General features: G+C 38.3%; 1 protein-coding gene across 6 annotated transcripts in view; it reads left to right on the top strand.

Annotated features, from left to right (window-relative positions):
* Nucleotides 1–20,642, top strand: part of AFDN (afadin, adherens junction formation factor) — a 141,859-nt gene that overhangs the window by 72,438 nt on the left and 48,779 nt on the right. For all 6 annotated transcript variants that reach the window (XM_025382806.1, XM_025382805.1, XM_025382804.1 and 3 more), the window contains 9 exons: nucleotides 1,039–1,108; nucleotides 5,783–5,901; nucleotides 9,712–9,773; nucleotides 9,891–10,096; nucleotides 12,823–12,968; nucleotides 13,310–13,404; nucleotides 13,835–14,100; nucleotides 15,754–15,897; nucleotides 17,435–17,633. In XM_025382806.1, the coding sequence (XP_025238591.1) occupies nucleotides 1,039–1,108; nucleotides 5,783–5,901; nucleotides 9,712–9,773; nucleotides 9,891–10,096; nucleotides 12,823–12,968; nucleotides 13,310–13,404; nucleotides 13,835–14,100; nucleotides 15,754–15,897; nucleotides 17,435–17,633 (1,307 nt within the window). The remainder of the gene's footprint in view (nucleotides 1–1,038; nucleotides 1,109–5,782; nucleotides 5,902–9,711; nucleotides 9,774–9,890; nucleotides 10,097–12,822; nucleotides 12,969–13,309; nucleotides 13,405–13,834; nucleotides 14,101–15,753; nucleotides 15,898–17,434; nucleotides 17,634–20,642) is intronic.

Below are 20,642 nucleotides of genomic sequence, written 5' to 3'. Positions count from 1 at the left end.
CAACATACTAAAACAGTACCTTTTGTTTTGTGAAAAAAACATATTGTTCTTTGTAATTATTCAGTGTAACTAAGATTATAAAATTTTTTGAAATATTCTTTTCTGTGACTAATAATGAAACACATTAAGATCTCTTAAGGAATTCAGAATATTTTAGCTCCACCTAGTGCTTTTCTGAAGACTTGCATTATGGGCTTAGTGAGGGAAAACAGCCAGCCTTTCTTAATGACTATCTAGTAAAATTTTTTTGTAGGTAGGGAATATGACTTCTCCTTTGATTTTACTTTTTAACACATACTGTTAAGCCACTTCATTATCTACTTTTCAGTCATGCTGCTTAGAACAACTGAAAACTCCCCCAGAGTGTAGGCTTTCTTCCTGAAGCACAAACATCAACCCACGTGGTCTTCCCTGCTTGGCATTTCCCATTGTTTTGTTCCACGTGTGCCTTTGATTAGCCACCCAGACCTTACACACTGGGCCACATGTGACTATTTAGAATTAATATCTTTCTCCAAGATGAATACTTGGTGCGTTATCACATATATTTATTTGTAAAGTTCACAGCTGAAGTGGGCGGATCACCTGAGGTCCGGAGTTTGAGACCAGCCTGGCCAACATGGTGAAACCCCATCTCTACAAAAAATACAAAAGTTAGCCAGGCGTGGTGGTGCTTGTCTGTAATACCAGTTACTCGGGAGGCTGAGTGAGACAGGAGAATCACTTGAACTCAGGAGGCGGAGGTTGCAGTGAGCCAAAATCGCGCTACTGCACTCCAGCCTGGGCAACAGAGTGAGACTTCATCTCAAAAAAAAAAAAAAAAAAAAAAAAAAGATCCTGGGAATATTGAGTATATACCAGCAAAGAAAGTTCATAAGGTGTTTTTTTAATTCTGTAAGTTCATGTGCTGAAAATAGAGCAATTTCTTAAAAATCTTTGAACATTTGGCCTCTTAGTTCTTCCTTGTGTATTAAAAAGAGACTCTGCCTGTCATTGGAATGTTATTAAGTCAGTGTGTTTCTTGTTTTGTCCCATCAGAATTGTTCAGGAGACAACTTTTGATTTGGGAGGAGATATTCATAGTGGGACAGCATTACCAACAAGCAAGGTAGGTGTTTACGGATTACCTGATAGAAGTGTGCTTGCTATAGGACACCATGGATGAATACAGTAGTTTCCCCTTATTTGTGGGGGATGCATTCCAAGACCACCAGTCGATGCCTAGAACCATGAATAGTACAGAGCCCTATGGATACTATGTTGTTTTCCTGTATGTGTGTACCTGTGATAAAGTTTAATTTATGAAATAAGCACACTAAGACATTAACAACAATAACTAAAGATAAAATGAAACAATATCTATTATAACAATATACTCATATAAGACATATGTTAATTTGGTCTCTATCTCCTCTCTCAAAATATCTTATTTTATTGTACTCACCTGTTTTCGGACTGCAGCTTACCTCAGGTAACTGAACTGTAGAAAGTGAAACTGCAGATAAGGGGGACTCCTGTAAACTGGTAATATGTGCGCTTATAAAACACCTTTGTGAAAACAGACTTCACAGTGGCCCCAAATGTGGGTTGTCCTAATCTGCTGTGTTGTTTGTTAGTGATACATGAAAGAAAGAAAGCAGACCATTCCTTTCTCTGAAGCCAGGATGAAGCAGAGCCTCTGTGTGTGCTAGGCTTTCTCCTGCGTCGTTAGCCTGACTTAGAGCACCCTTAACACACTCCTGCTTTTATGAGCCTCAATTCAGGTGCTAAATCCTGTTCATCAGTTAACCTCAGACACTTCGCTTCCATAATGACCCCTTGTCTCTGGAATAATCAGTTCATTTCCTTTCTCATTTTCATTCTCTGTTGCTGGATAACAAACCACTCTAAAACATAGTGGCTAAACAGCAGCCATTTTGTTTGTTTACCATTGTGCAATCTGGTTTGAGCTCACCTGGGCAGTTTGTTTACTGGTCTTGCTGGTGGTGACTGGTGTGACCACCTTCACCTAGGAGATCAGTTGATGGCCAGTGGCTGGAGTGCAGGGCCCACTGACCCTCTCTCTGTGCCATCTCACGTCCTCTCCATGGGACCGTTTGTCCCATTGGGGCAGCCAGAAGTCATAGTGTTGTGGCGCCTCACGAGAACCATGGAGCTGCCAGGCCTTCTTGAGTGTTAGGCCCAGAACTGACACAACCCCGTTTCCTCTACCTTTCATTGGTTAAAGCAAATAGGGGCCCAGTCCAGATTCAGGGGGAAGGCACTACTCAAGGAGTGATTCACTGAATGCCGTGTGCCACAAACTCCTGTGATCCTGGAGTGTTCTCATCAGAATCAAAACATGTTACAGTGTCTTCTCTTTCAGAAAACTCTTCATACCCCTCCAGTTTTGACCCTATTTTTCTACTCCTGTTTGCTACACAGCTTCTTGAAAAAAAAATTCATCTATGCTTGCTCCCTCTACTTCCAAACTCTTATGTTCTTTCCTCTGCTCCTGTTCATTCTTGCCCCTCCCTCCATAGGGACTGTCTGTCAGGGAGACTGATGACCTCCCAAGTCCCAAATCTGGCACATATTTTGCCCTGTCATACTTGTTGCAGGAGTTTTTAGCTAGGCCACTACCACGTACTTGATGTACTTTCTTCTTTTGGCTTCTAGGGTATCACCCTCCTGTAAACTACCTAGTAGTGGTTTCTCCTTGGTTTGATTTGTTGGTACCTCTTCCTCTAATGCTTCACTCCTAAAGTTTGGAGGGCCAAGGTTTCAGAGGTAGAACACCAATCTGTTCTCTTTCTGCATCTTTGTTAGGTGAGCTTACCCTGATGCCTGAGTTTAAATACCATCTAGTGTTGATTATCCACTAATGTGTACATTTGGTTCTAACCTCTCCAGACTCATATCTCTCTCTCTTTTTTTTTCTTTCTGAGACAGAGTCCACTCTGTCTCCCAGGTTGGAGTGTAGTGGCGTGATCTCAGCTCACTGCAACCATTGCCTCCCAGGTTCAAGTGATTCTCCTGCCTCAGCCTCCTGTGTAGCGGAGATTACAGGCACCCGCCACCATGCCTGGCTAATTCTTGTATTTTTAGTAGAGACGGGGTTTCACCATATTGTCCAGGCTGGTCTTGAACTCCTGAGCTCAGGTAGTCTGCCTGCCTAGGCCTCCCAAAATGCTAGGATTACAGGCATGAGCCACCACACCCAGCCCTGACTCATATCTCTAAAGATTTACTTGACATACCACTTACGTATCCTGTACATATTTCACATTAAACCTAGCTAAAAGAAAACTAGATTTTCTTTCTTAACAAACTTTCCCTGATCCTTCCCCACCTTACAAGACGATACTATCATCTGCAGCACAACGGAAACCTCTTCCCCTGTTCCCAGTTGGTCCTTTCCTTCTCTCAACCTCTGCGTGCAGGGGTTCGTTCCTCTGCCTCCCTGGCTTAGGCTGCAGCCATCACGCAGCGGGAGGTCCACATGGCCCCAAGAGCAGCCTCTTCCATTCTACCCAGCGCACATTTAAAAAATGTAAATTAGATTTCTAGTTACTGTTCTGCTTTCGAAGCCCCTGGTGGCTTCTCACCCCGTATATCAGTCTTCCCCTGGCTTGCTCAGCCCCTTATGCCCTGAGCCTGCCTCCCTCTCAGTGTGTCTCTGCTGCTCACTCAGGCCGCACAGGGCTTCTGTTCTGTGCCCCTGCCTGCCTCTTTCCTCCCACTGGAAGGCCTTTCTTGTGCTAGTGGTTGTGCTTTTGTCCTTGCTTTTCACACCGTGGCCCCTTCTTGTCTCAGACCTCAGCTTAAAGCCACATTCCTGAACAGAGGTTGTCCCTGAGCATCCTGTCACTGTCACAACACCTGATGTAGGTTATTTATGTAGCCTTTATTACCATCCAATGCTTGCTCTGTTTGCTGACTGACTGTAGAATGTGAACTCTGCAAGGGGTGCTCCTGTTTCATACGTCATTGCTGTATTTCTGTTGCACTTTTCTTAAAAAATGCCTGCTGTGTAGAAGACTCTTGGGAACCATCTCATGAATAATTGAATGAGCCGAAGAGAACTGTCTTTATAAAAATTTTCGTTTCTTAAAAAAATGTGTAGTCCACAAAGAAGACTTGGTAAATAGAGGAAAAAAGTAGAAATGAAAATCCTTCATCCACAATTTATAGTTGACCTTTGGTAGTAACGTCGTGAGGGGTCCTTTTCTGAACTCCGGTATGTGTCTGTATGTACATGTATGCATTTTAACACGATTGGGTATGTTTGTCTCCACACACATCTTTCTTCAGCTGTTACTCTGTGAGCATTTTTCAGTACTTAAAAGTCATTTAAAAAACACATGAAAACCATTCTGTAGTATGTAAGCACATAAACATGCTGTAACTTCTTTATCCATTGCCCTATTACTAGTCATTTATAATAGTTTTTTAATAGTATAAATAGTATTGCCATCCATCGACCAGCAATTGTGTTTCTATAAATCTGTCTTATGGGCTGGATGTGGTGGCTCTTGCCTGTAATCCCAACACTTTGGGAGGCCGAGGCGGGCAGATTACAAAGTCAGGAGATCAAGACCATCCTGGCTAACACGGTGAAACCCCGTCTCTACTAAAAATACAGAAAACTAGCCGGTCATGGTGGCGGGCGCCTGTAGTCCCAGCTACTCAGGAGGCTGAGGCAGGAGAATGGCGTGAACCTGAGAGGCGGAGCTTGCAGTGAGCCGAGATCGCGCCACTCACTCCAGCCTGGGCGACAGAGCGAGACTCCGTCTCAAAGGGGGAAAAAAATGTCTCTTACGGAAGGATTCATTGTGTGTGAATATATGCGTATTTACAAGCACAATTGTCTTGTCGCTGTGTGTGATGAACATTTTAAATGATGTAATAAAGCATTGGTTTAATGAAGTATGAGGAATAGACAACAAAATGTTATACAGCCATTACAAGTCTGTAATATAAAAATAAGTGGTATTGTAAGATGTTTATAATGTCTGAAAAAGTGTTTTATCAGGAAGATTGTGTAATCCCATTTATGGGAAATATGAAAAGCTAGAAAGATATGTACAGTGCAGTAATAATCGCTAGGTGGTAAGAGAAACATAATTTTTTATGTACTACTTGTACTCAGTTTCTACACTAAGCAGATGTAATAAGAAATTTTACATGAAATTTTTTTCTACAGTGAATTTCATTGTATAAAATTTTTTGTTTCCTGGTGATTTTCTTAATGTAGGTAACTCATCCTTTTGTCTGCCTGCAAATTCCATACAAATGGTTAGAATTGTATACTTTGTAGAAGTATTTAAATGTACAGGATTGGGTTACCATATAATATGTGTTTTCCCCGGTGTTAAGGGCAAGAAACAAGCCAGTTTCTGTACTGAATTCATTAGGTATTGAGCTGTAAGGAGTAGGATTTCTAAATCTGTTCTGAAAAATAATGAACTTTAAAAAGACCCTGCCTCTTCATATTATACATATTTTCTTATCTCTTATCCTGATTTTAAAATAATTTGTTGGAATCGAATTACTATTAATGTACTTTTGGAAAAATCATTGTGTGTTTATACCAGCTTTACATGCCTGTGTTTTAAAGGCAACTCCTAGTGGGCACTCCCTGTGGACATAGTGTCCCCAGCATTGCTCTGTTATTTCCTGGTCTGTGTTCTTGCCTGCCCTGCTTGGCAGCCCCGTATCAGATCTCTGCTTGCGACACTGAGTGTCAGGCTTGGTTGGTCTGCGTGGGCTTCTAAACGCACTGTGCTTTCTCTCCATGTAGAGCACCACTAGGCTGGACAGCGACAGAGTATCATCTGCCTCTAGCACAGCCGAGCGGGGAATGGTGAAGCCGATGATCAGAGTAGAGCAGCAGCCAGATTACCGCAGGCAAGAAAGCAGGTAGGAAGTACATCATTTTTAAATGGTAAAAGTATTCCTAAAGAAGGGTTGGGATAAAGATTGTTGAATTTATAAAGGTTCAGCTGACATTTTTAGAATGTTAGCAATAATATTTTAAGGACATTTCCTTTCTTTGTTATTGAATTGAAAGAAATGCTTTACCAGTAATTATATCCCTCACTTACATGCCACAGTGCTATCAAATTGAAATAAGAGGCACACTGAATTAAAATGTTGCCATTTAAAATTTACTACTTTGTAAAAACATAGAGAAAGGGAGTTTTTATAGGATTTTAATATTTGATGATTTTTATATCTAGAAAAATCTGGTCATTTCACCCATTTCTAGAAGAAATCTTCATCTGTTTAAAAATACGTAAGGCCAAAAATGATTTTGAAACAGATTTTAAGAATTTAAATGCCATGTTATATCTTGTGCTCTGATGTGATGTGTCTCCCTGTGGAGATAGATTGAGGATGAATTATTATTTTTTTTTTCTGACATTGTTCTTGCCTGATTTTTCTGGGCAGAGAACTGTCTTTTGTTATTTCCTTGTCTTATGATTTTTAACGTGTCACCTTAATCAGAATCCTATTTCCTTGTGACTTCTAGAATTATTTAAATGTTGCAGAGTAGTATCTTTGCGTTAAACATGGCAGATAAATAACAGATACTGACTAGTGGAACTAGCAGCATGATTTGGTGCTGATCACCTCTACCCCAGAGCTCTGTGGGAACTCAGACAGACATAGGGAAAGACTGCATGACTTTTGTGGCATCCTCATTATCAGCAGTGAAACTGGCAGCATTCCCCCTTTGGGGCTTTTCAGATAGATTTTTGAAGAGGCCATTCTGTTTGCTTCAAAGATCCAGTCAGTGAGGCAGCTAGATGAGGCAGGCGACTTGCCCAGGGTCACCTATCAGTTCAGTTGCAGGTGATGAAGACAGTTCTTCAGTTTCACAACTTCCAGCAGAGGGCACTGGATATTGCAGGATTTTAATATCATTCACCACCAGTTATTACATATGCAGACTCATAAGAGAATCCCAGGTTTTAACTTTATTTTTATTGTGGATTTTTAGTTCTGATGCAAGATTTTTATTGGCTATGTGAATTTTATTACATGTGATAATAAATAGTTTACTTTCTGTGTTTGTACTTGTTTTTGGTGGTGTATTATGGAGTAGGATGTTCAGAATGGTAAATTGGTATTGTTAAGGAATACCTCTATGTATTTATAAGGTGTGACTGAAAAGCATGAATCATAGTTCTTAGCTCATAAATATTTGAATGAGTAAATGAATTCACACGAGGGAGTGGATTGATTAGGATAATGCTTTTAGCGTATGCAAAATTAGTGATTAGTAAATAATAGTGTCAAAATAGTCATATAATGGTTAATTGTATGTCAGAAATTATTTTTTACCATAAACACATAATTTAATTATTTTATAAGGTAAGATTAGTTTGCAGCGTTATTAAAGGCTTTATGTTAATTACAAAATATGTTGCTTTGTTGCTATTATAACAATGATGAAAACAGATGAGGCTTTTTGCCCCATTCTTTGTTTTTTGCATAGGCAGTGTTGTAATAAGCACTACTTAATTTAACTGATGTAGCCTTGAAAAATTTAAATGTGTTTAAAATGCTAATATTAGTGAAGGAAAAAAACCCTTTTGAATGGAGGGGATGACTTTTAATTGTCACTAAATTTTTTTTTCTTTTATCAGTGACAATTTAAACACTTTTTAAACCAGATTTGTTAGAATATAATTGGTAAAGTTTATTCAGGTTCACTTTATGAGATATGTAACTGCCTAACTGCAATTTTAGATGTCTGTAAATATGGGAGTGTAAGGGAGATGTGTTAAGATAATTGATCATTTAAATTACATTGTTTATAGAAGCATTTTTCTTTTCCTTAATTGTTGAGTTAAATCATTAGATCATAAACTAAATAATCAACTCTGAAGCATACAATTTGATGAAAAGATTTGGGGTTATATTTATTAGTAGTAAAATATTTGGTTATATTTTTATTATTTTATATAAATATATTCATTTTCTCTTTATTCATTTTTTTGGTGCATAGAGGTGAGGATGGAGGGAAGAGAATGGTTTGCTGTTGAAAAAAAATTAGCTTGTCTGTAAACTACTACAAATCTGTAATCATCATAAGTTCTTCTTTTTTGCTTTTGAAGGAAAGTTTTTTATTGTCTATATTAACTTATTTAATGAGTGGACCAGCAATTCCAAATACTTAATTGTGGCTGTTTATTACCAGTTGTCTAGGATGCACAGACACATTACTGCTGAAATGACTGTTGTTTAAGTCACTAATGAGTATTTCTCATTCAAATATCAAGATAACTCTTGACTTTCCATTTCACCAAATAAGATTTATTTGAGTAAGTACTGATCTCAGTTTAAGTCAATATTTAACTCAGTAGAGATGTTCGCCACAGTTTAAGTCATTGATATCCCCACAATTTAATTTTTAGTTAAGTTTGCAGAAAGGCAAAACACATGTTCCCTGACTCTTACTGTCAATTTAAATTTTCTTTTTCAGAGACATTTTTGAGAATTCTTCCTGATTATCTCTGATAAAGTTGAACTAAAATGATAAAGACGTTGAAATGTTAAGGAAGCTAATCCCTTGACTATGTGTTTCGTTGGTTTTTGGTAAACATTGTATGTAAAATACAGCAGGTCACAAACTTAGAGTAATAAGTAAATGACTTGAAGTTCTAATCCCATGGCTAAGTGAAAGAATAAGCTGAGCATTATTCATTGAGAAAAGAATAAATCTACAAAGATAAGGAAATCTAAACTGGATTTGTAATTTATTATCTTACACATTTTAAAGAGTCTGTGCCTAGCAATGGCTTTCAAAATTCTTTTGAACAGTGGTCACAACACAAGATTATATCTTACATTGTGCTCTGGTGAACACACACACAAATGTATATTTAACTGAAAGAATAGTTTCACAAAACAGCCTTCTGCCCTGCCAATGGGTGATGACACACTGTTTGGAGACTATTTTTATAGAGACAGAAGTGAACCTAATTTTTGAATTAATGTGATCTGAATACCTGGAAATAGATAAACATTAGTACAATGCTGGTTTTTATAAATGTTCCAAATTATAGTTTTTTGTATTTATAATTTTTGACAGTTCCTTATTTGTGTAGTGTCAGGCTAAATGGTGGAAGGGACGTGGAATTTATGTGACCATAAGAAGAAATGTGTGAGTAGAACATCTCTTTTTAAGGCATGCATCACTGTAAGCATTGGAAAATGATGATAGTAATGGCTGAAGGAGACTTGCCGTGGTCAACTTGTCTAACCCTGTGTCAGCAGAGAAAGACAAAGTCCAGGTCTTAGGAAGCTTTTCCCTTTCAGTATAAGAACTCCGTTTCAAGCTTGGCATGGTTAATATTTCTTTGTGTCACTTACTACTTTCTTTTCAGTGTTACCTGAGCCATAGCTGTAGCAGATGCAAGACAGACCGATCCCTGTACTAGACATGAAGTGTTCATTAATAATCCAGAATCACGTCAGATCTGCTGTCATGGCGGTGGCATATACTTCAAGGAACTAACTTTCTTAGAGGAGTCGTGATAAGATCACTCCCGATACATTATTTGATTAGGCTGCATCTGAAAGCAAGGGATATTTTATTATTTTACATTGGAAAGATTAGTATTTAGATTTAAAAAGTAGTTGCAGAAATCTACACAGGTTGTCAGTAATATTGTTAGCCATGTGACCTTATTTTAAGTGATGTCAGCTTTCTTCTTTTAGAACACAGGATGCTTCTGGGCCTGAACTGATACTGCCTGCAAGCATTGAATTCAGGGAAAGTTGTGAGTAATTTCAGATTTCATTGTCAATGAATTATTTCTTGATCCATTTTGCTCCATCTGATTTTCACATTCATTTTTGTTCTTTTTTCCTTTTTTGTTTTTGAAATCTTTACACAGCTGAAGATTCATTTTTATCTGCCATTATAAATTATACTAATAGCTCTACAGTCCACTTTAAGTTGTCCCCTACATATGTATTATATATGGCATGCCGGTATGTATTGTCCAACCAGTACAGACCTGACATCAGCCCTACAGAGCGCACGCATAAAGTCATTGCAGTCGTCAACAAGATGGTGAGCATGATGGAGGGCGTCATCCAGGTACGTTCCAGCCGGCCAGCCGTGCTCCTCTGGTGATTGTGGTTGTAATTGCTAAGCCAGTAAACTCAGCTGCTTTAAGGGCTTCTGATTTGGTTACATGTTTGACTCTAAAGATTTTTTTCTAAAATAGAAGTTATATAAATATTATAGGAAAATATCTAACTTTAAAGAGTTGAAAGGAAATGTAAGCTTTTTTCTGTTTTGTTTTCCCTGTAAACTTCAGCATAAGTAAAGGTAACTGTGTGCGCTAACACAATAATCATGAGAAAGGCCCTTCAGCTTGCAGTAATAGTTGTGAGAAAGTGCTGAGACTGTTGTGAGCTTTTGTAGACTTTTTTCTGTAAATAATTTGTTGAGATGAAATTCATGTAATATTAACCATTTTGAAGTGAGCAGTTCAGTCGCGTTTAGTGCATTCACAGTGTTGTGCAACCACTGCCTCTGTCGGTTCCAAAACATCTCCATCACCTCAGAGTGATACCCCTTAAGTAGTTGCTGGTGTTTCTCTTTTTCCCCGTTCCCTGGTAACACCTTCTTAGACTTTTTAAAAATAGTTATCAAAAGTCACTTGCTCCTGTGTAATGAGCCTAGACGTTGGTAGTAATTGGGCTTTTTGATAGCACATGTATAGGTGTAATGGACATCGTAACATACTTCTCACCTAAAATGAAATTCCATCATAAACCGATTTTCAAAATTTCAGAAGATAAAGGTGTTTTGTTGGTAGAATGGTTTGGCTCTTTTACGTACTTTCTGTCCCGATCTACAGCTGATAAAATTTTCATAGCAGTTTTTCATCTACAGATAATTTGAAGATTTAATCTTTAAAGTTCTTAAAAGTAAATGTACAGATTTTTTCAGTTTTTCTAAATCACTTGTCAATGTTGTTATTCAGCTTAATAAACTCTAATTATATAATGTTAATAACATAGATAGATTGGTTGCTTTTCTCCCGGCAGGATCATTTGAGGGAAACTAAGATCCTTTAGTTCCTTCAGAATTGTTTTCAAAGGCCAGAATTTTTCAAGAAATGTTTCTTTTATGTTTGAGTGATTAGCATGAGTTTGATGGGGTTATGCTTCTTTTACCCAAGTTAGGAAATAGGTAAAAAAGAAAGTCATTTTATTTGGATACCATTTTGTTACTCTCATATCATTATTTTATAAACAAACATGGATTTCCTTTTCAGTTGTCATTCAAAGCCATTGTCTGTCTTCTATCATGTTTGGACTTACTAAACCTGTTTCAAATTGTGAGACACCTATCATAAAACTACCCTTGATAGCCTTTTCCTTATTGATGTGAACTAGTCAGTGAAATCACCATTATCAAACAAGTCTTTTAAACTTCAGGTTTAGGTTTAGTATCCAATGGGAGGAATCTTAAAGTAATGGAAAAGAACTATGTAGTGAATAATTTAAATTCTTTTTTCTAAAAAACAAAGAATTTACTCCCATTAATATAGGTAAAAGTTATTCATACACTTTTAAATTCTCAATCTTCTCAGCTTTTATTTTTATTGTTTCTTGGTCTTTCCTGTCTCTTCCATTCCTGTTAATTAATCTAGGGGAATGGACTTTCACCTTGTTAGATACCTTTAAGTAAGTAGTAAGCACACCATATCATTGAAAGATGTTCACAAGTCCTTCCATTGTAAATCTTTTAAAGAGATCAATGTGTTCATGTGTTTTTATTGTAACATCACATTTATTGATAAACTCTAAAAATTCAGTTAGTTATTGTGCCAGTGGTAAGAACATAAAACTAATCCTTTAGGTCGTATACTTCTAAAGGTACTTCAGAACCAAAAATGAAAATGTTATTTTGGGAATAACATAACTAAATGTCGTACCTTCATGTCGTACCTTCATATGAGTGTTTTGATTTTTTTAAACTATCATGATTGTTTACAAGTTTCTTTCTCTCGTTCTGCTTGATTTCCCCTCGTCTGTTTTTCTCCAGGAAGTAGACCAGGTTGACCAGGTAGGACATCTGCTGGGAGCTGATCCTAGCTGTGTTGCTTAGCCAAGTTTCTCATGCTGCTCCCATGTCAAATACAGTAATACAACAGCTGGACTGAACAGCTCGTAACACTCATTCAGCAACTGAGACATGCAGTACTAAAACCCTTTTTGACTGTGCAACCTTTATTGGCATTTCATAATTTCTGCTTAATGCACTTCAGTGTGGATATGAAATGACAAAAGTTCTGTTTCTTCTCTTTATTATTTATCCTTGGTTCCTATTCTTTGGATCTCATCTGAGGTTGCCTGGCCTGCACATGTGGTCGGGAGAGGATGTGATAGATCAGTACTTGATACTGAGTTGCATGGTGTCCAAGCCAGTGACTACAAGTATCAGGGTGGCTGTGGGTAACCATGGATACATGTATGTATACTGCACAGATTACCAGATAATGCAGTCTACAATTTGGTGTTACATTATTTGATATCTCTATTTCTCCACTGATTCCATCTATAAATTGTAGCTAACTGAATTCATATGTCTATGTACATGAATCCTAAGAAATAGTTGCAGTGGTTATTTACTTCCCATTGCTATGTATGCACCCAAATTATTTTGCAAATATCTGGTATCTGTGGTAAATACCTTGGTGAAATGGGAAGGTACTGGTCTATCTTCAGCAGCTTTTCAAGAGCCTTCCTTTATATTTTTATTACTTTTGTTTATTCCCTGTTGCTTATGGAAATGTGTTCTGTCTACAGAAACAGAAGAATATTGCAGGGGCACTTGCCTTCTGGATGGCAAATGCATCTGAACTTCTCAACTTCATTAAGCAAGACCGAGACCTTAGTCGGATCACACTGGATGCTCAAGATGTTTTAGCACATTTGGTTCAAATGGCATTTAAGTAAGGAACACATTTTTGAAGATGGCACTACTCTGTAAATAATTAAGTCATTTATTTTCTTACTCAGTTTTCCAAACTAATTTTAAGATTTATGTTTACCTTGATTGAAGATGAATATCAAGAAGCATACATTTTTGCAAAATTTATTAACTACATATAGTTATATACTTAATATAGTTATACTGAATTCAGTGATCTATGTTTCAAGATTCCTAAGAGTAAAACTCATTTCTTTTAATGGAAAATATTTTAAAGAGTACAGATTGTTTCCCATGTGGTAACATGTCTGACAGTAGCCGTCTGTCATGCTGAGATTACTGAAATTGTTTATGTCTTTTCAGGTACTTGGTTCACTGCCTTCAGTCGGAACTTAATAATTACATGCCAGCCTTTCTAGATGACCCTGAAGAGAACAGTCTGCAAAGACCAAAAATAGGTTAGGATGTTTTTTGACTCTCTCCCTCTGTCTCTCTCTTCCTTCACATTTAGCATCATTTTAATGCTTAACATATGTAAGGGGAGGTATTTTTAAAATAAATGGGATGTCCTTTTGGGTTTGGCAATCTTTAATAAATTTTAACTACTATTTGTTTTGTTTACAGATAGTTCTCATTTTGGTGTGTTACACTGGCCATATTCTTTAAAAAGTCTCTTAAGGCAAAATTATGATGTTAAGTGTAATTAGTTAATAACTATATGTAGTTTAAGATCATGTCACTGTTTCCTCTTGGAATGAAGTTGATACTTTTAAAGTGATTAAACAGCACTTACTACCATAGGTACCATTATCTGAATTTACTGCATATTCAAAGGGTTCTTCCTGGATGACATTTTGGTCCTCTTGTCCTCTCATCCTGTCTGGGCAGATGATGTGCTGCACACGCTCACAGGAGCCATGTCCTTGCTACGACGCTGCAGAGTCAATGCCGCCCTGACCATCCAGCTCTTCTCGCAGCTTTTCCATTTTATCAATATGTGGCTGTTCAATAGATTAGTGACTGACCCAGATTCAGGGCTGTGCTCCCATTACTGGGGCGCAATTATCCGTCAGCAGCTGGGCCATATTGAAGCCTGGGCTGAGAAGCAGGGGCTGGAGCTGGCTGCAGACTGTCATCTGAGCAGGATCGTGCAGGTGAGTGCTGGTGCCACTCCCCAGCTCATGTGCTTTATGGTAAAGGCATCTGATCCTTATAATGAGCAAGAGCTTCAATGCAGCAAAACCTCAGTACTCTCTTTTTGGGGTTTTTCATATGTACAAATAGTGAAGTAGTGCTGTGTTAGTACCTGGGCTGCCATAACAAAGTACAGATATTTTTTCACTGTATTAATTGTATGCCATAATTGTTACTGTTAAGTACTTATGCCTGAATAAATTTAAGAAAATGATTGCTTATAGGTACATAAAAATTCAGAGTTAAAAATGGTGACACCAAGCAACCACAGATTGCTTACATGGTTTGTTTTCTGATAATTTAATGTACACAAACTTTGTTTCATGCACAAAGTTATTTAAATATTGTATGAAATTATCTTCAGGCTGTGTGTATAAGGTGTATATGAAACAAATTTCATATTTAGACTTGGGTCCCATTCCCAAAGATATCTCATATATGTCAATCTTCTAAAATTGGAAAAACTCCAAAATCTGAAACACTTCTGGTCCCAAGCATTTCAGGTAAGGGATACTGAACCTGTGTCAAAAACTGAGTGACTTAACAGTTGCTCCACAGCCCTGGAGGCCAGAAGTTGAAATCAGGATGTCAGCAGGGTTGGTTCTTTCTGGGGGCTCTGAGGAAAGGTTCTGTTTCAGGCCTCCCCCCAGCTTCTGGTGGTTTGCACGCAGTTGGCGGTCTTTGGCTTGTAGATGCATCATCCCAGTCCCTGCCGTTGTCTTTGTATGGCATTCTCCTTGTTTGCCTGTCTGTGTCCAAAAGACTGCTTTCTATAAGGACAGCCGACATTGGACCAGCTGATCTTGTTTTAACTTGATGATCCCCTGGAAAGATGCTGCCTTCAAAAAAGATAACACTCTGAGGTACTGAGGGTTAGCCCTGCAAATTTTTAGGAGACACAGTTCGACTCATAAGTGGTAACCAGCAGACTATAAATATCCCTAAAGGGTTCTTTATATTGAGATCAGTAAGGTGTATTTCAGAGCACTTTATAGTGAAAGATGAGTACCAATTCTAAAATGGATGAGAATTAACCCTCAAGAATACAAAGCCAAATCATATCCCAGTGGCTTAACCGGCTCTGAGGAAAGTTTTTAGATACGAAAAACTAGGAGGTGATGTTTTGCAATTAACGAATTGAGTCATCTATAGCTTAAAAACCTGGGACTTTTTTTAGTATCATGTATAATTTTTTTTCTCCATTTTTTAACCTTTTTTTAAAAAAGAGATTTAGTATAGAGGCTAGACAGCTCGTTATGAAAAGTCAGGACAATGAAACTATTCAAACACCGGTAATTGGTCATCTGAATGGTCAAGTAAATATTTTGCTTTTGAAGAGAGTTTTTAAAATGCTTTACGAACATAATTAAATCTAATTATACATGCATGTCATAAAATTAAGAGGGCATCTAAAAAGATGCCCTTTAAAAGATATTGCTTTTAGTTCTATTTGATGTATATAGTTACTGTAAATGGAAGTCTGTTTCTTGAAGTCATTCTGCATTTCAAAGTTAAATTAGCAAGTTATATTTTTATAAATATTACATAAAGGATAATATTTATAGAATAACTTTACAAGTATGATATTTTGTGTCCTTTATTCTTTTACATAGGCAACAACTTTGCTTACCATGGATAAGTATGCACCTGATGACATTCCAAATATAAACAGCACCTGCTTTAAGTTAAATTCACTACAACTTCAAGCCTTATTACAGAACTATCACTGTGCACCTGATGAGCCTTTTATCCCAACAGTGAGTGGATGTTGCCTCATCGTCACACAGTGCGGGACATGTTTGCACGGGGAAATTTGGATGAAAAAACAAAAGGAAATCTTATTTAATAAGTTGACTTATTTATTCTCATCTTAAGAGATCATTTTCATGTTGTTGTCTGAGTTGAGTTCAATGAAAAAACAGAAACTACACTAAGTAGAAAGGGATTTTATTCAGGAAAGTAGGTTCTTGGGAAGTTATCAGAAGGACTAGAAGGGAGGAGGTTAGGAGGCTGCCCAGGACTGTTGAGTTCCAGTGTGCGTAGCCGCAACTGAGTGCTAGAGGGCGGGTTCCTCTGCCACAGGTCACCCCCTTACAGCCTGGCTGAAGTGAGAGGCTTGTCCCATCTCATCTGGAACGGAGCCGGGAGTTTTGGCATGCCTGCCTCTCAATAGGAGGAACAGAGGGTGAGAAATAGTATCTACCACGGTTAGCTATTTTTAAAGAGAAATGCTGTAGACTTAAATATGAGTCATGAGAATTATATACGTGGATGGATGGATTGACCAACATTGAGTTTATGCCAACAAGACATGAACAAAACAGCCCCAAATTAGAAATCACCAAATCAAAAGTATAGCATATACATAAATCATGTCATAGTCATATAAAGAAATATGTGAGAAAGAATGAATTACAGTTACAACAGCTGGGATGAACATTATGACATAATGTGAAAAAAAAGCAGCCCTGTGCAAAGTGCATAGAATACGCTTCCATCTATGTACACTTTAGGAACAATCAAAATCATGCTCTGGTGATAGAAGCCTGAAAACCATTTCATTCTTTTTGATGGAGAAGGAGGGGACAGTGAGAGGGAATGGCATGGCTACTCAGGTGACGATGTTCCCTTTCTTGAACAGAAGTGAACCTGGTGGTTGAGCTGGTGTGTTCATTTTATTGATCTGTGCAGTTAGGATTTGTGAACTTTCCTTTATGTGGGTAATATATCAGTGAAACATTTTTAAATAAAAATCACCCATAAACCCACCATTCAGAAATAACCTCTGTATATTGATATATTTCCAAACTGGCAAAAATACTGTATAGATATTTTATTCTGGTTTTTTGTATTTTACATTGTGTGGGCTTTTCCCTATATCATTAAACATTCTATACAAATATAGTTATTAACAACTGAAAATTAAACAATTGTACGAGGAAAAAAATGATTAGAAAAGAAAAACTTGTGATAGAACAATTTCTTTTTATTTAAAGCTACAGGTTACTTAAAATTAATAATAAAACTCTTGGTTCATCTATAGAATGATAATAAAAATCTTGGTTCATCTATAGAATGTGTGCAGCCCAGGGTTGTTGGCTTTAGAAAATGGATGATGGCTGTTCTGCTGGGATCTGTGCTCCCTCCTTAAGCCTGTGTCTGTCTGTGTCCGTTGTCTGTGAGATAAGCGGTGCTGCAGTGATCAGACAGATCAGACAGGCTTGGAATAGTTGTTGGTCATGTGCATCAGACAGTGAGCATCTCTTTTTAATTTTGCATTTGTTTTCCAAACAGGATCTTATAGAAAATGTAGTGGCTGTGGCTGAAAACACTGCTGATGAGCTCGCCCGTAGCGATGGAAGGGAAGTGCAGTTGGAGGAGGATCCTGACCTGCAGCTGCCATTTCTTTTGCCAGAAGATGGTTATTCTTGTGATGTTGTCAGAAACATTCCAAATGGTTTACAAGAATTTTTAGACCCTCTGTGCCAGAGAGGTAAATTAGTCTCCATGCCTGAGTCTGAGCTACTCCCCAGGTTAAAGCGAGCATTTTATTCACCGTCCACCTCATAGGGTAGTGCACTTATGTGGGAGTGCACCCTCATGCTGTCTGGAGAAGTCCGTATTCCGCTGACTTGGAGAAATATTTCATGGTGATGTAAGGTCAGAAGTGTCAAGACAGCGCTAGGGGATGTTTTGTGACCCCGTAGTGAGCATCTGCTCTGCCCACTTGTTGTCATGGTTACATTTTCTGCCTGGGCTGATAACAAGGGACCTTTTTTTGTTCTCCCTTCTTGGTATTTTATAAGCATAGTAGGTTGATTCATTCTTTTAGCACTAAATTGTAAACTTTGTTGGTACCAGCATAGCAATTAAGAGCAACACAAGCTTTGGAAGCAGACTGCCTGCATTCTAAACCCAACTCTGTCACCTGTAGGCTGCGCTGCCATTGGCAGGTGACTTTGGCACCTCCGTTTCTTTTCAGTGAGATGGGCATGTTGATAGTACCCAGCTAAGAGATTGTTGGGAGGACTGAATGGGTTCCTGTGGAGCATGCAGAACTCTAGCACAGAGCGAGGGGTGTGAGTGCTGCTGTTGCTGCTGCCGCTGTGGCCACCAGTGCCACGCTGGCCTGCACCTGTGTGCTGGCGAGACCCAAACTCCAGCATGTCGTGTGCTTTTCTGTGTGAAGAGCTTATAGCCCTGAAAGGTTTGAGTACAGCTGATTTCCTGGATTTTATTATGTCACTTTTACTACATTTTCTTGTGATCTGTACTGATCGAAAACACCACAATTATTTCTGATGTATGAGGTTTTGTATTAGACCAAATTTTAATCCAAGTTTGCCACTTTTTCATAAAGTGGAAAACAGCTCAGATGAGTAGAAAGTTAGACCCAAAGTGTAGGGGTTTGTTTAAACAAATAAAAGTAATAATGATAGAGGTTTTATGCCCATAGGTATATAAATCTGGTGAGTGTGATTTTTAACTTCAGTGAAACATTCACTCCCCACAATAAATACATTTTTATACTTTTCAAGATACCCTCAAAGTTTCTGATAGTTAAAAAAAAAAATCATTTTACAAAGGCTGCATCTTTAATGAAATGTGTTTGCAAAACAGTTACCTCTGGAGCCTTTCCAAAAGGTGCTCAGGGCTTAGTGCCGTCCTCAGAGAAGCAGAGAGAGGCCAAGGTGAGATGAGGCCGGGGTGAGGTCTTTTAGGAAAGTGTGTGTGAAGGAAGAGGGGTAGGAGCAGAAGGCAGGGAGAGCCTTCAGTCTTGGTACAGGTGCATCTGTGACGAGGTTGGGGAAGGAGGAGGGCTGGGTTTCAGTGCAGGTCTGAGAAATGGAGTGGGCCTGAACTAGCCCCAGAGCATTAGTTCCGTGCTCTGCCATTCCCTGGAAAAAGCCTCATGCCACACACTGGTGGACCCAGAGGCAGCAGCACAGCTTCCAAGCAGCAAGCACTCGGCCACCACAGGACTGCTTAGAAGTATCCTTCCAAGTGTGCTGCATCTCAGCAAATCAGAAACCACAGCCAGTTTTCCTTCCCAAAAACTTCCCCCACACACGTGTTACTTACGGCACTCGTCCTCGGTCTCCTCACTCCACTTTTTCATTTTGTTCTATTGTTCATATTGCCATGGTATCTGAAAACCAGGGTTTGTGGATGGTTCTCTCCTGCCAGGAACTCTTCCTCTATCATATGTGGGATTAATTTAAACTATTGAGCATGACATCATCTTCCAGCCTTACTGCTTCACCTTGAAATACACTATATGTATTGTTAATATTGAACTGTATATTATTAATATCTGTGCTATTACCGTTGTCGCTGCTCTAGTCCTGCTGTTGAACTTACACACTTATTTATTTTCTTAATTCTAATCAGGCATCCTTTCATCTGGAAAACCTCAGTGTCTTCCTAACACTTAACATGCCTCTCCCAGGAGTGATTCTTAGTTACTTGCTTCTATTTTTGCACTGGTCATATTGTGTTTGAAACGTGTGCTGCTATCTGTCCTCCACGTTTAGTGAGGGTGGTTTCTGAGAGCCTGGGCTTGGCCAGCTGCACTTTCTCTGATCCTCAGCACCTCGCATGGGCCCGCTGTATGTTCAGTGCTCAGTAACTAGTTGTTTTTATAATTAATACCTTGCAAATAAGCATGCAAGGTGACTACTAGCATTTTGCAAATCTGTATAGTTTATAGTTTACAAGCAACTGCCAGTTTTGTCACATGTACCATAGGGCAGATCCTCACCAAGTTGGAAATAGTGAGCTCTTGACTTGATGATGGAGTATTTTTTGTGACTTCCCCATAAGCTCTCTTAAATCATTAATTTTAGGACATATGTGTTGTTTCCGTGGTCTCGGCATCACTACATTACTTCATATGTGTTAGATGATCATTGTACATGTAGCTTAGTACACAGATGCCTTTAGAAGACTTACAAAGAATCGAGTGTTTTCTTTCATGACATCATTGTTTTCAGTGCTTCACACTCAATTCTTTACAAGCTGATTAAAGAATTACTTTGTGCCCTCAGTATGTATTCCTTTGTTCCCTTCATACAATAGAGTTCTGTGAGAGAAGACTGTACAACCAGCCTGGACTCATACCTGGTCTGAGATACATTCCTTAAGCTAATAAAGCCAAATCTCTATTTGTAGTATGGTCCAGAGCTTGTTATGGAAATGCGGCCCTTGAAAAAAATAAGAAAATAATTTATAATTGTTCAGATTTCAAAATCATGTTAAATTAGTGATTCCCTGAAACATGAGAAAGAGAAGCAAGTTGTAGGTTATATTTTCATGAATCTGAATTGAAATAGTGATTTAAAAAATAAAACTAAGTAAAATTGCTTTGTATACTTATTTTAACTAAATATGTTTCTGACATCTCCTTTTTTGCCTACCATAAATACACTGATTGTCCACAAATAGCAGTCAGAATTTTCTCCTTGTTGAAGCACTGGAGTGGATGAGACTGTCAGCTCCTGCC

This window comes from Theropithecus gelada, chromosome 4 (genome assembly GCF_003255815.1).
Source record: "Theropithecus gelada isolate Dixy chromosome 4, Tgel_1.0, whole genome shotgun sequence".
In the NCBI taxonomy this organism is placed as follows: domain Eukaryota; kingdom Metazoa; phylum Chordata; class Mammalia; order Primates; family Cercopithecidae; genus Theropithecus; species Theropithecus gelada.
The sequence above is the reverse complement of the archived record's forward strand: the minus strand, read 5'-3'. Positions and strand labels throughout refer to the sequence as shown.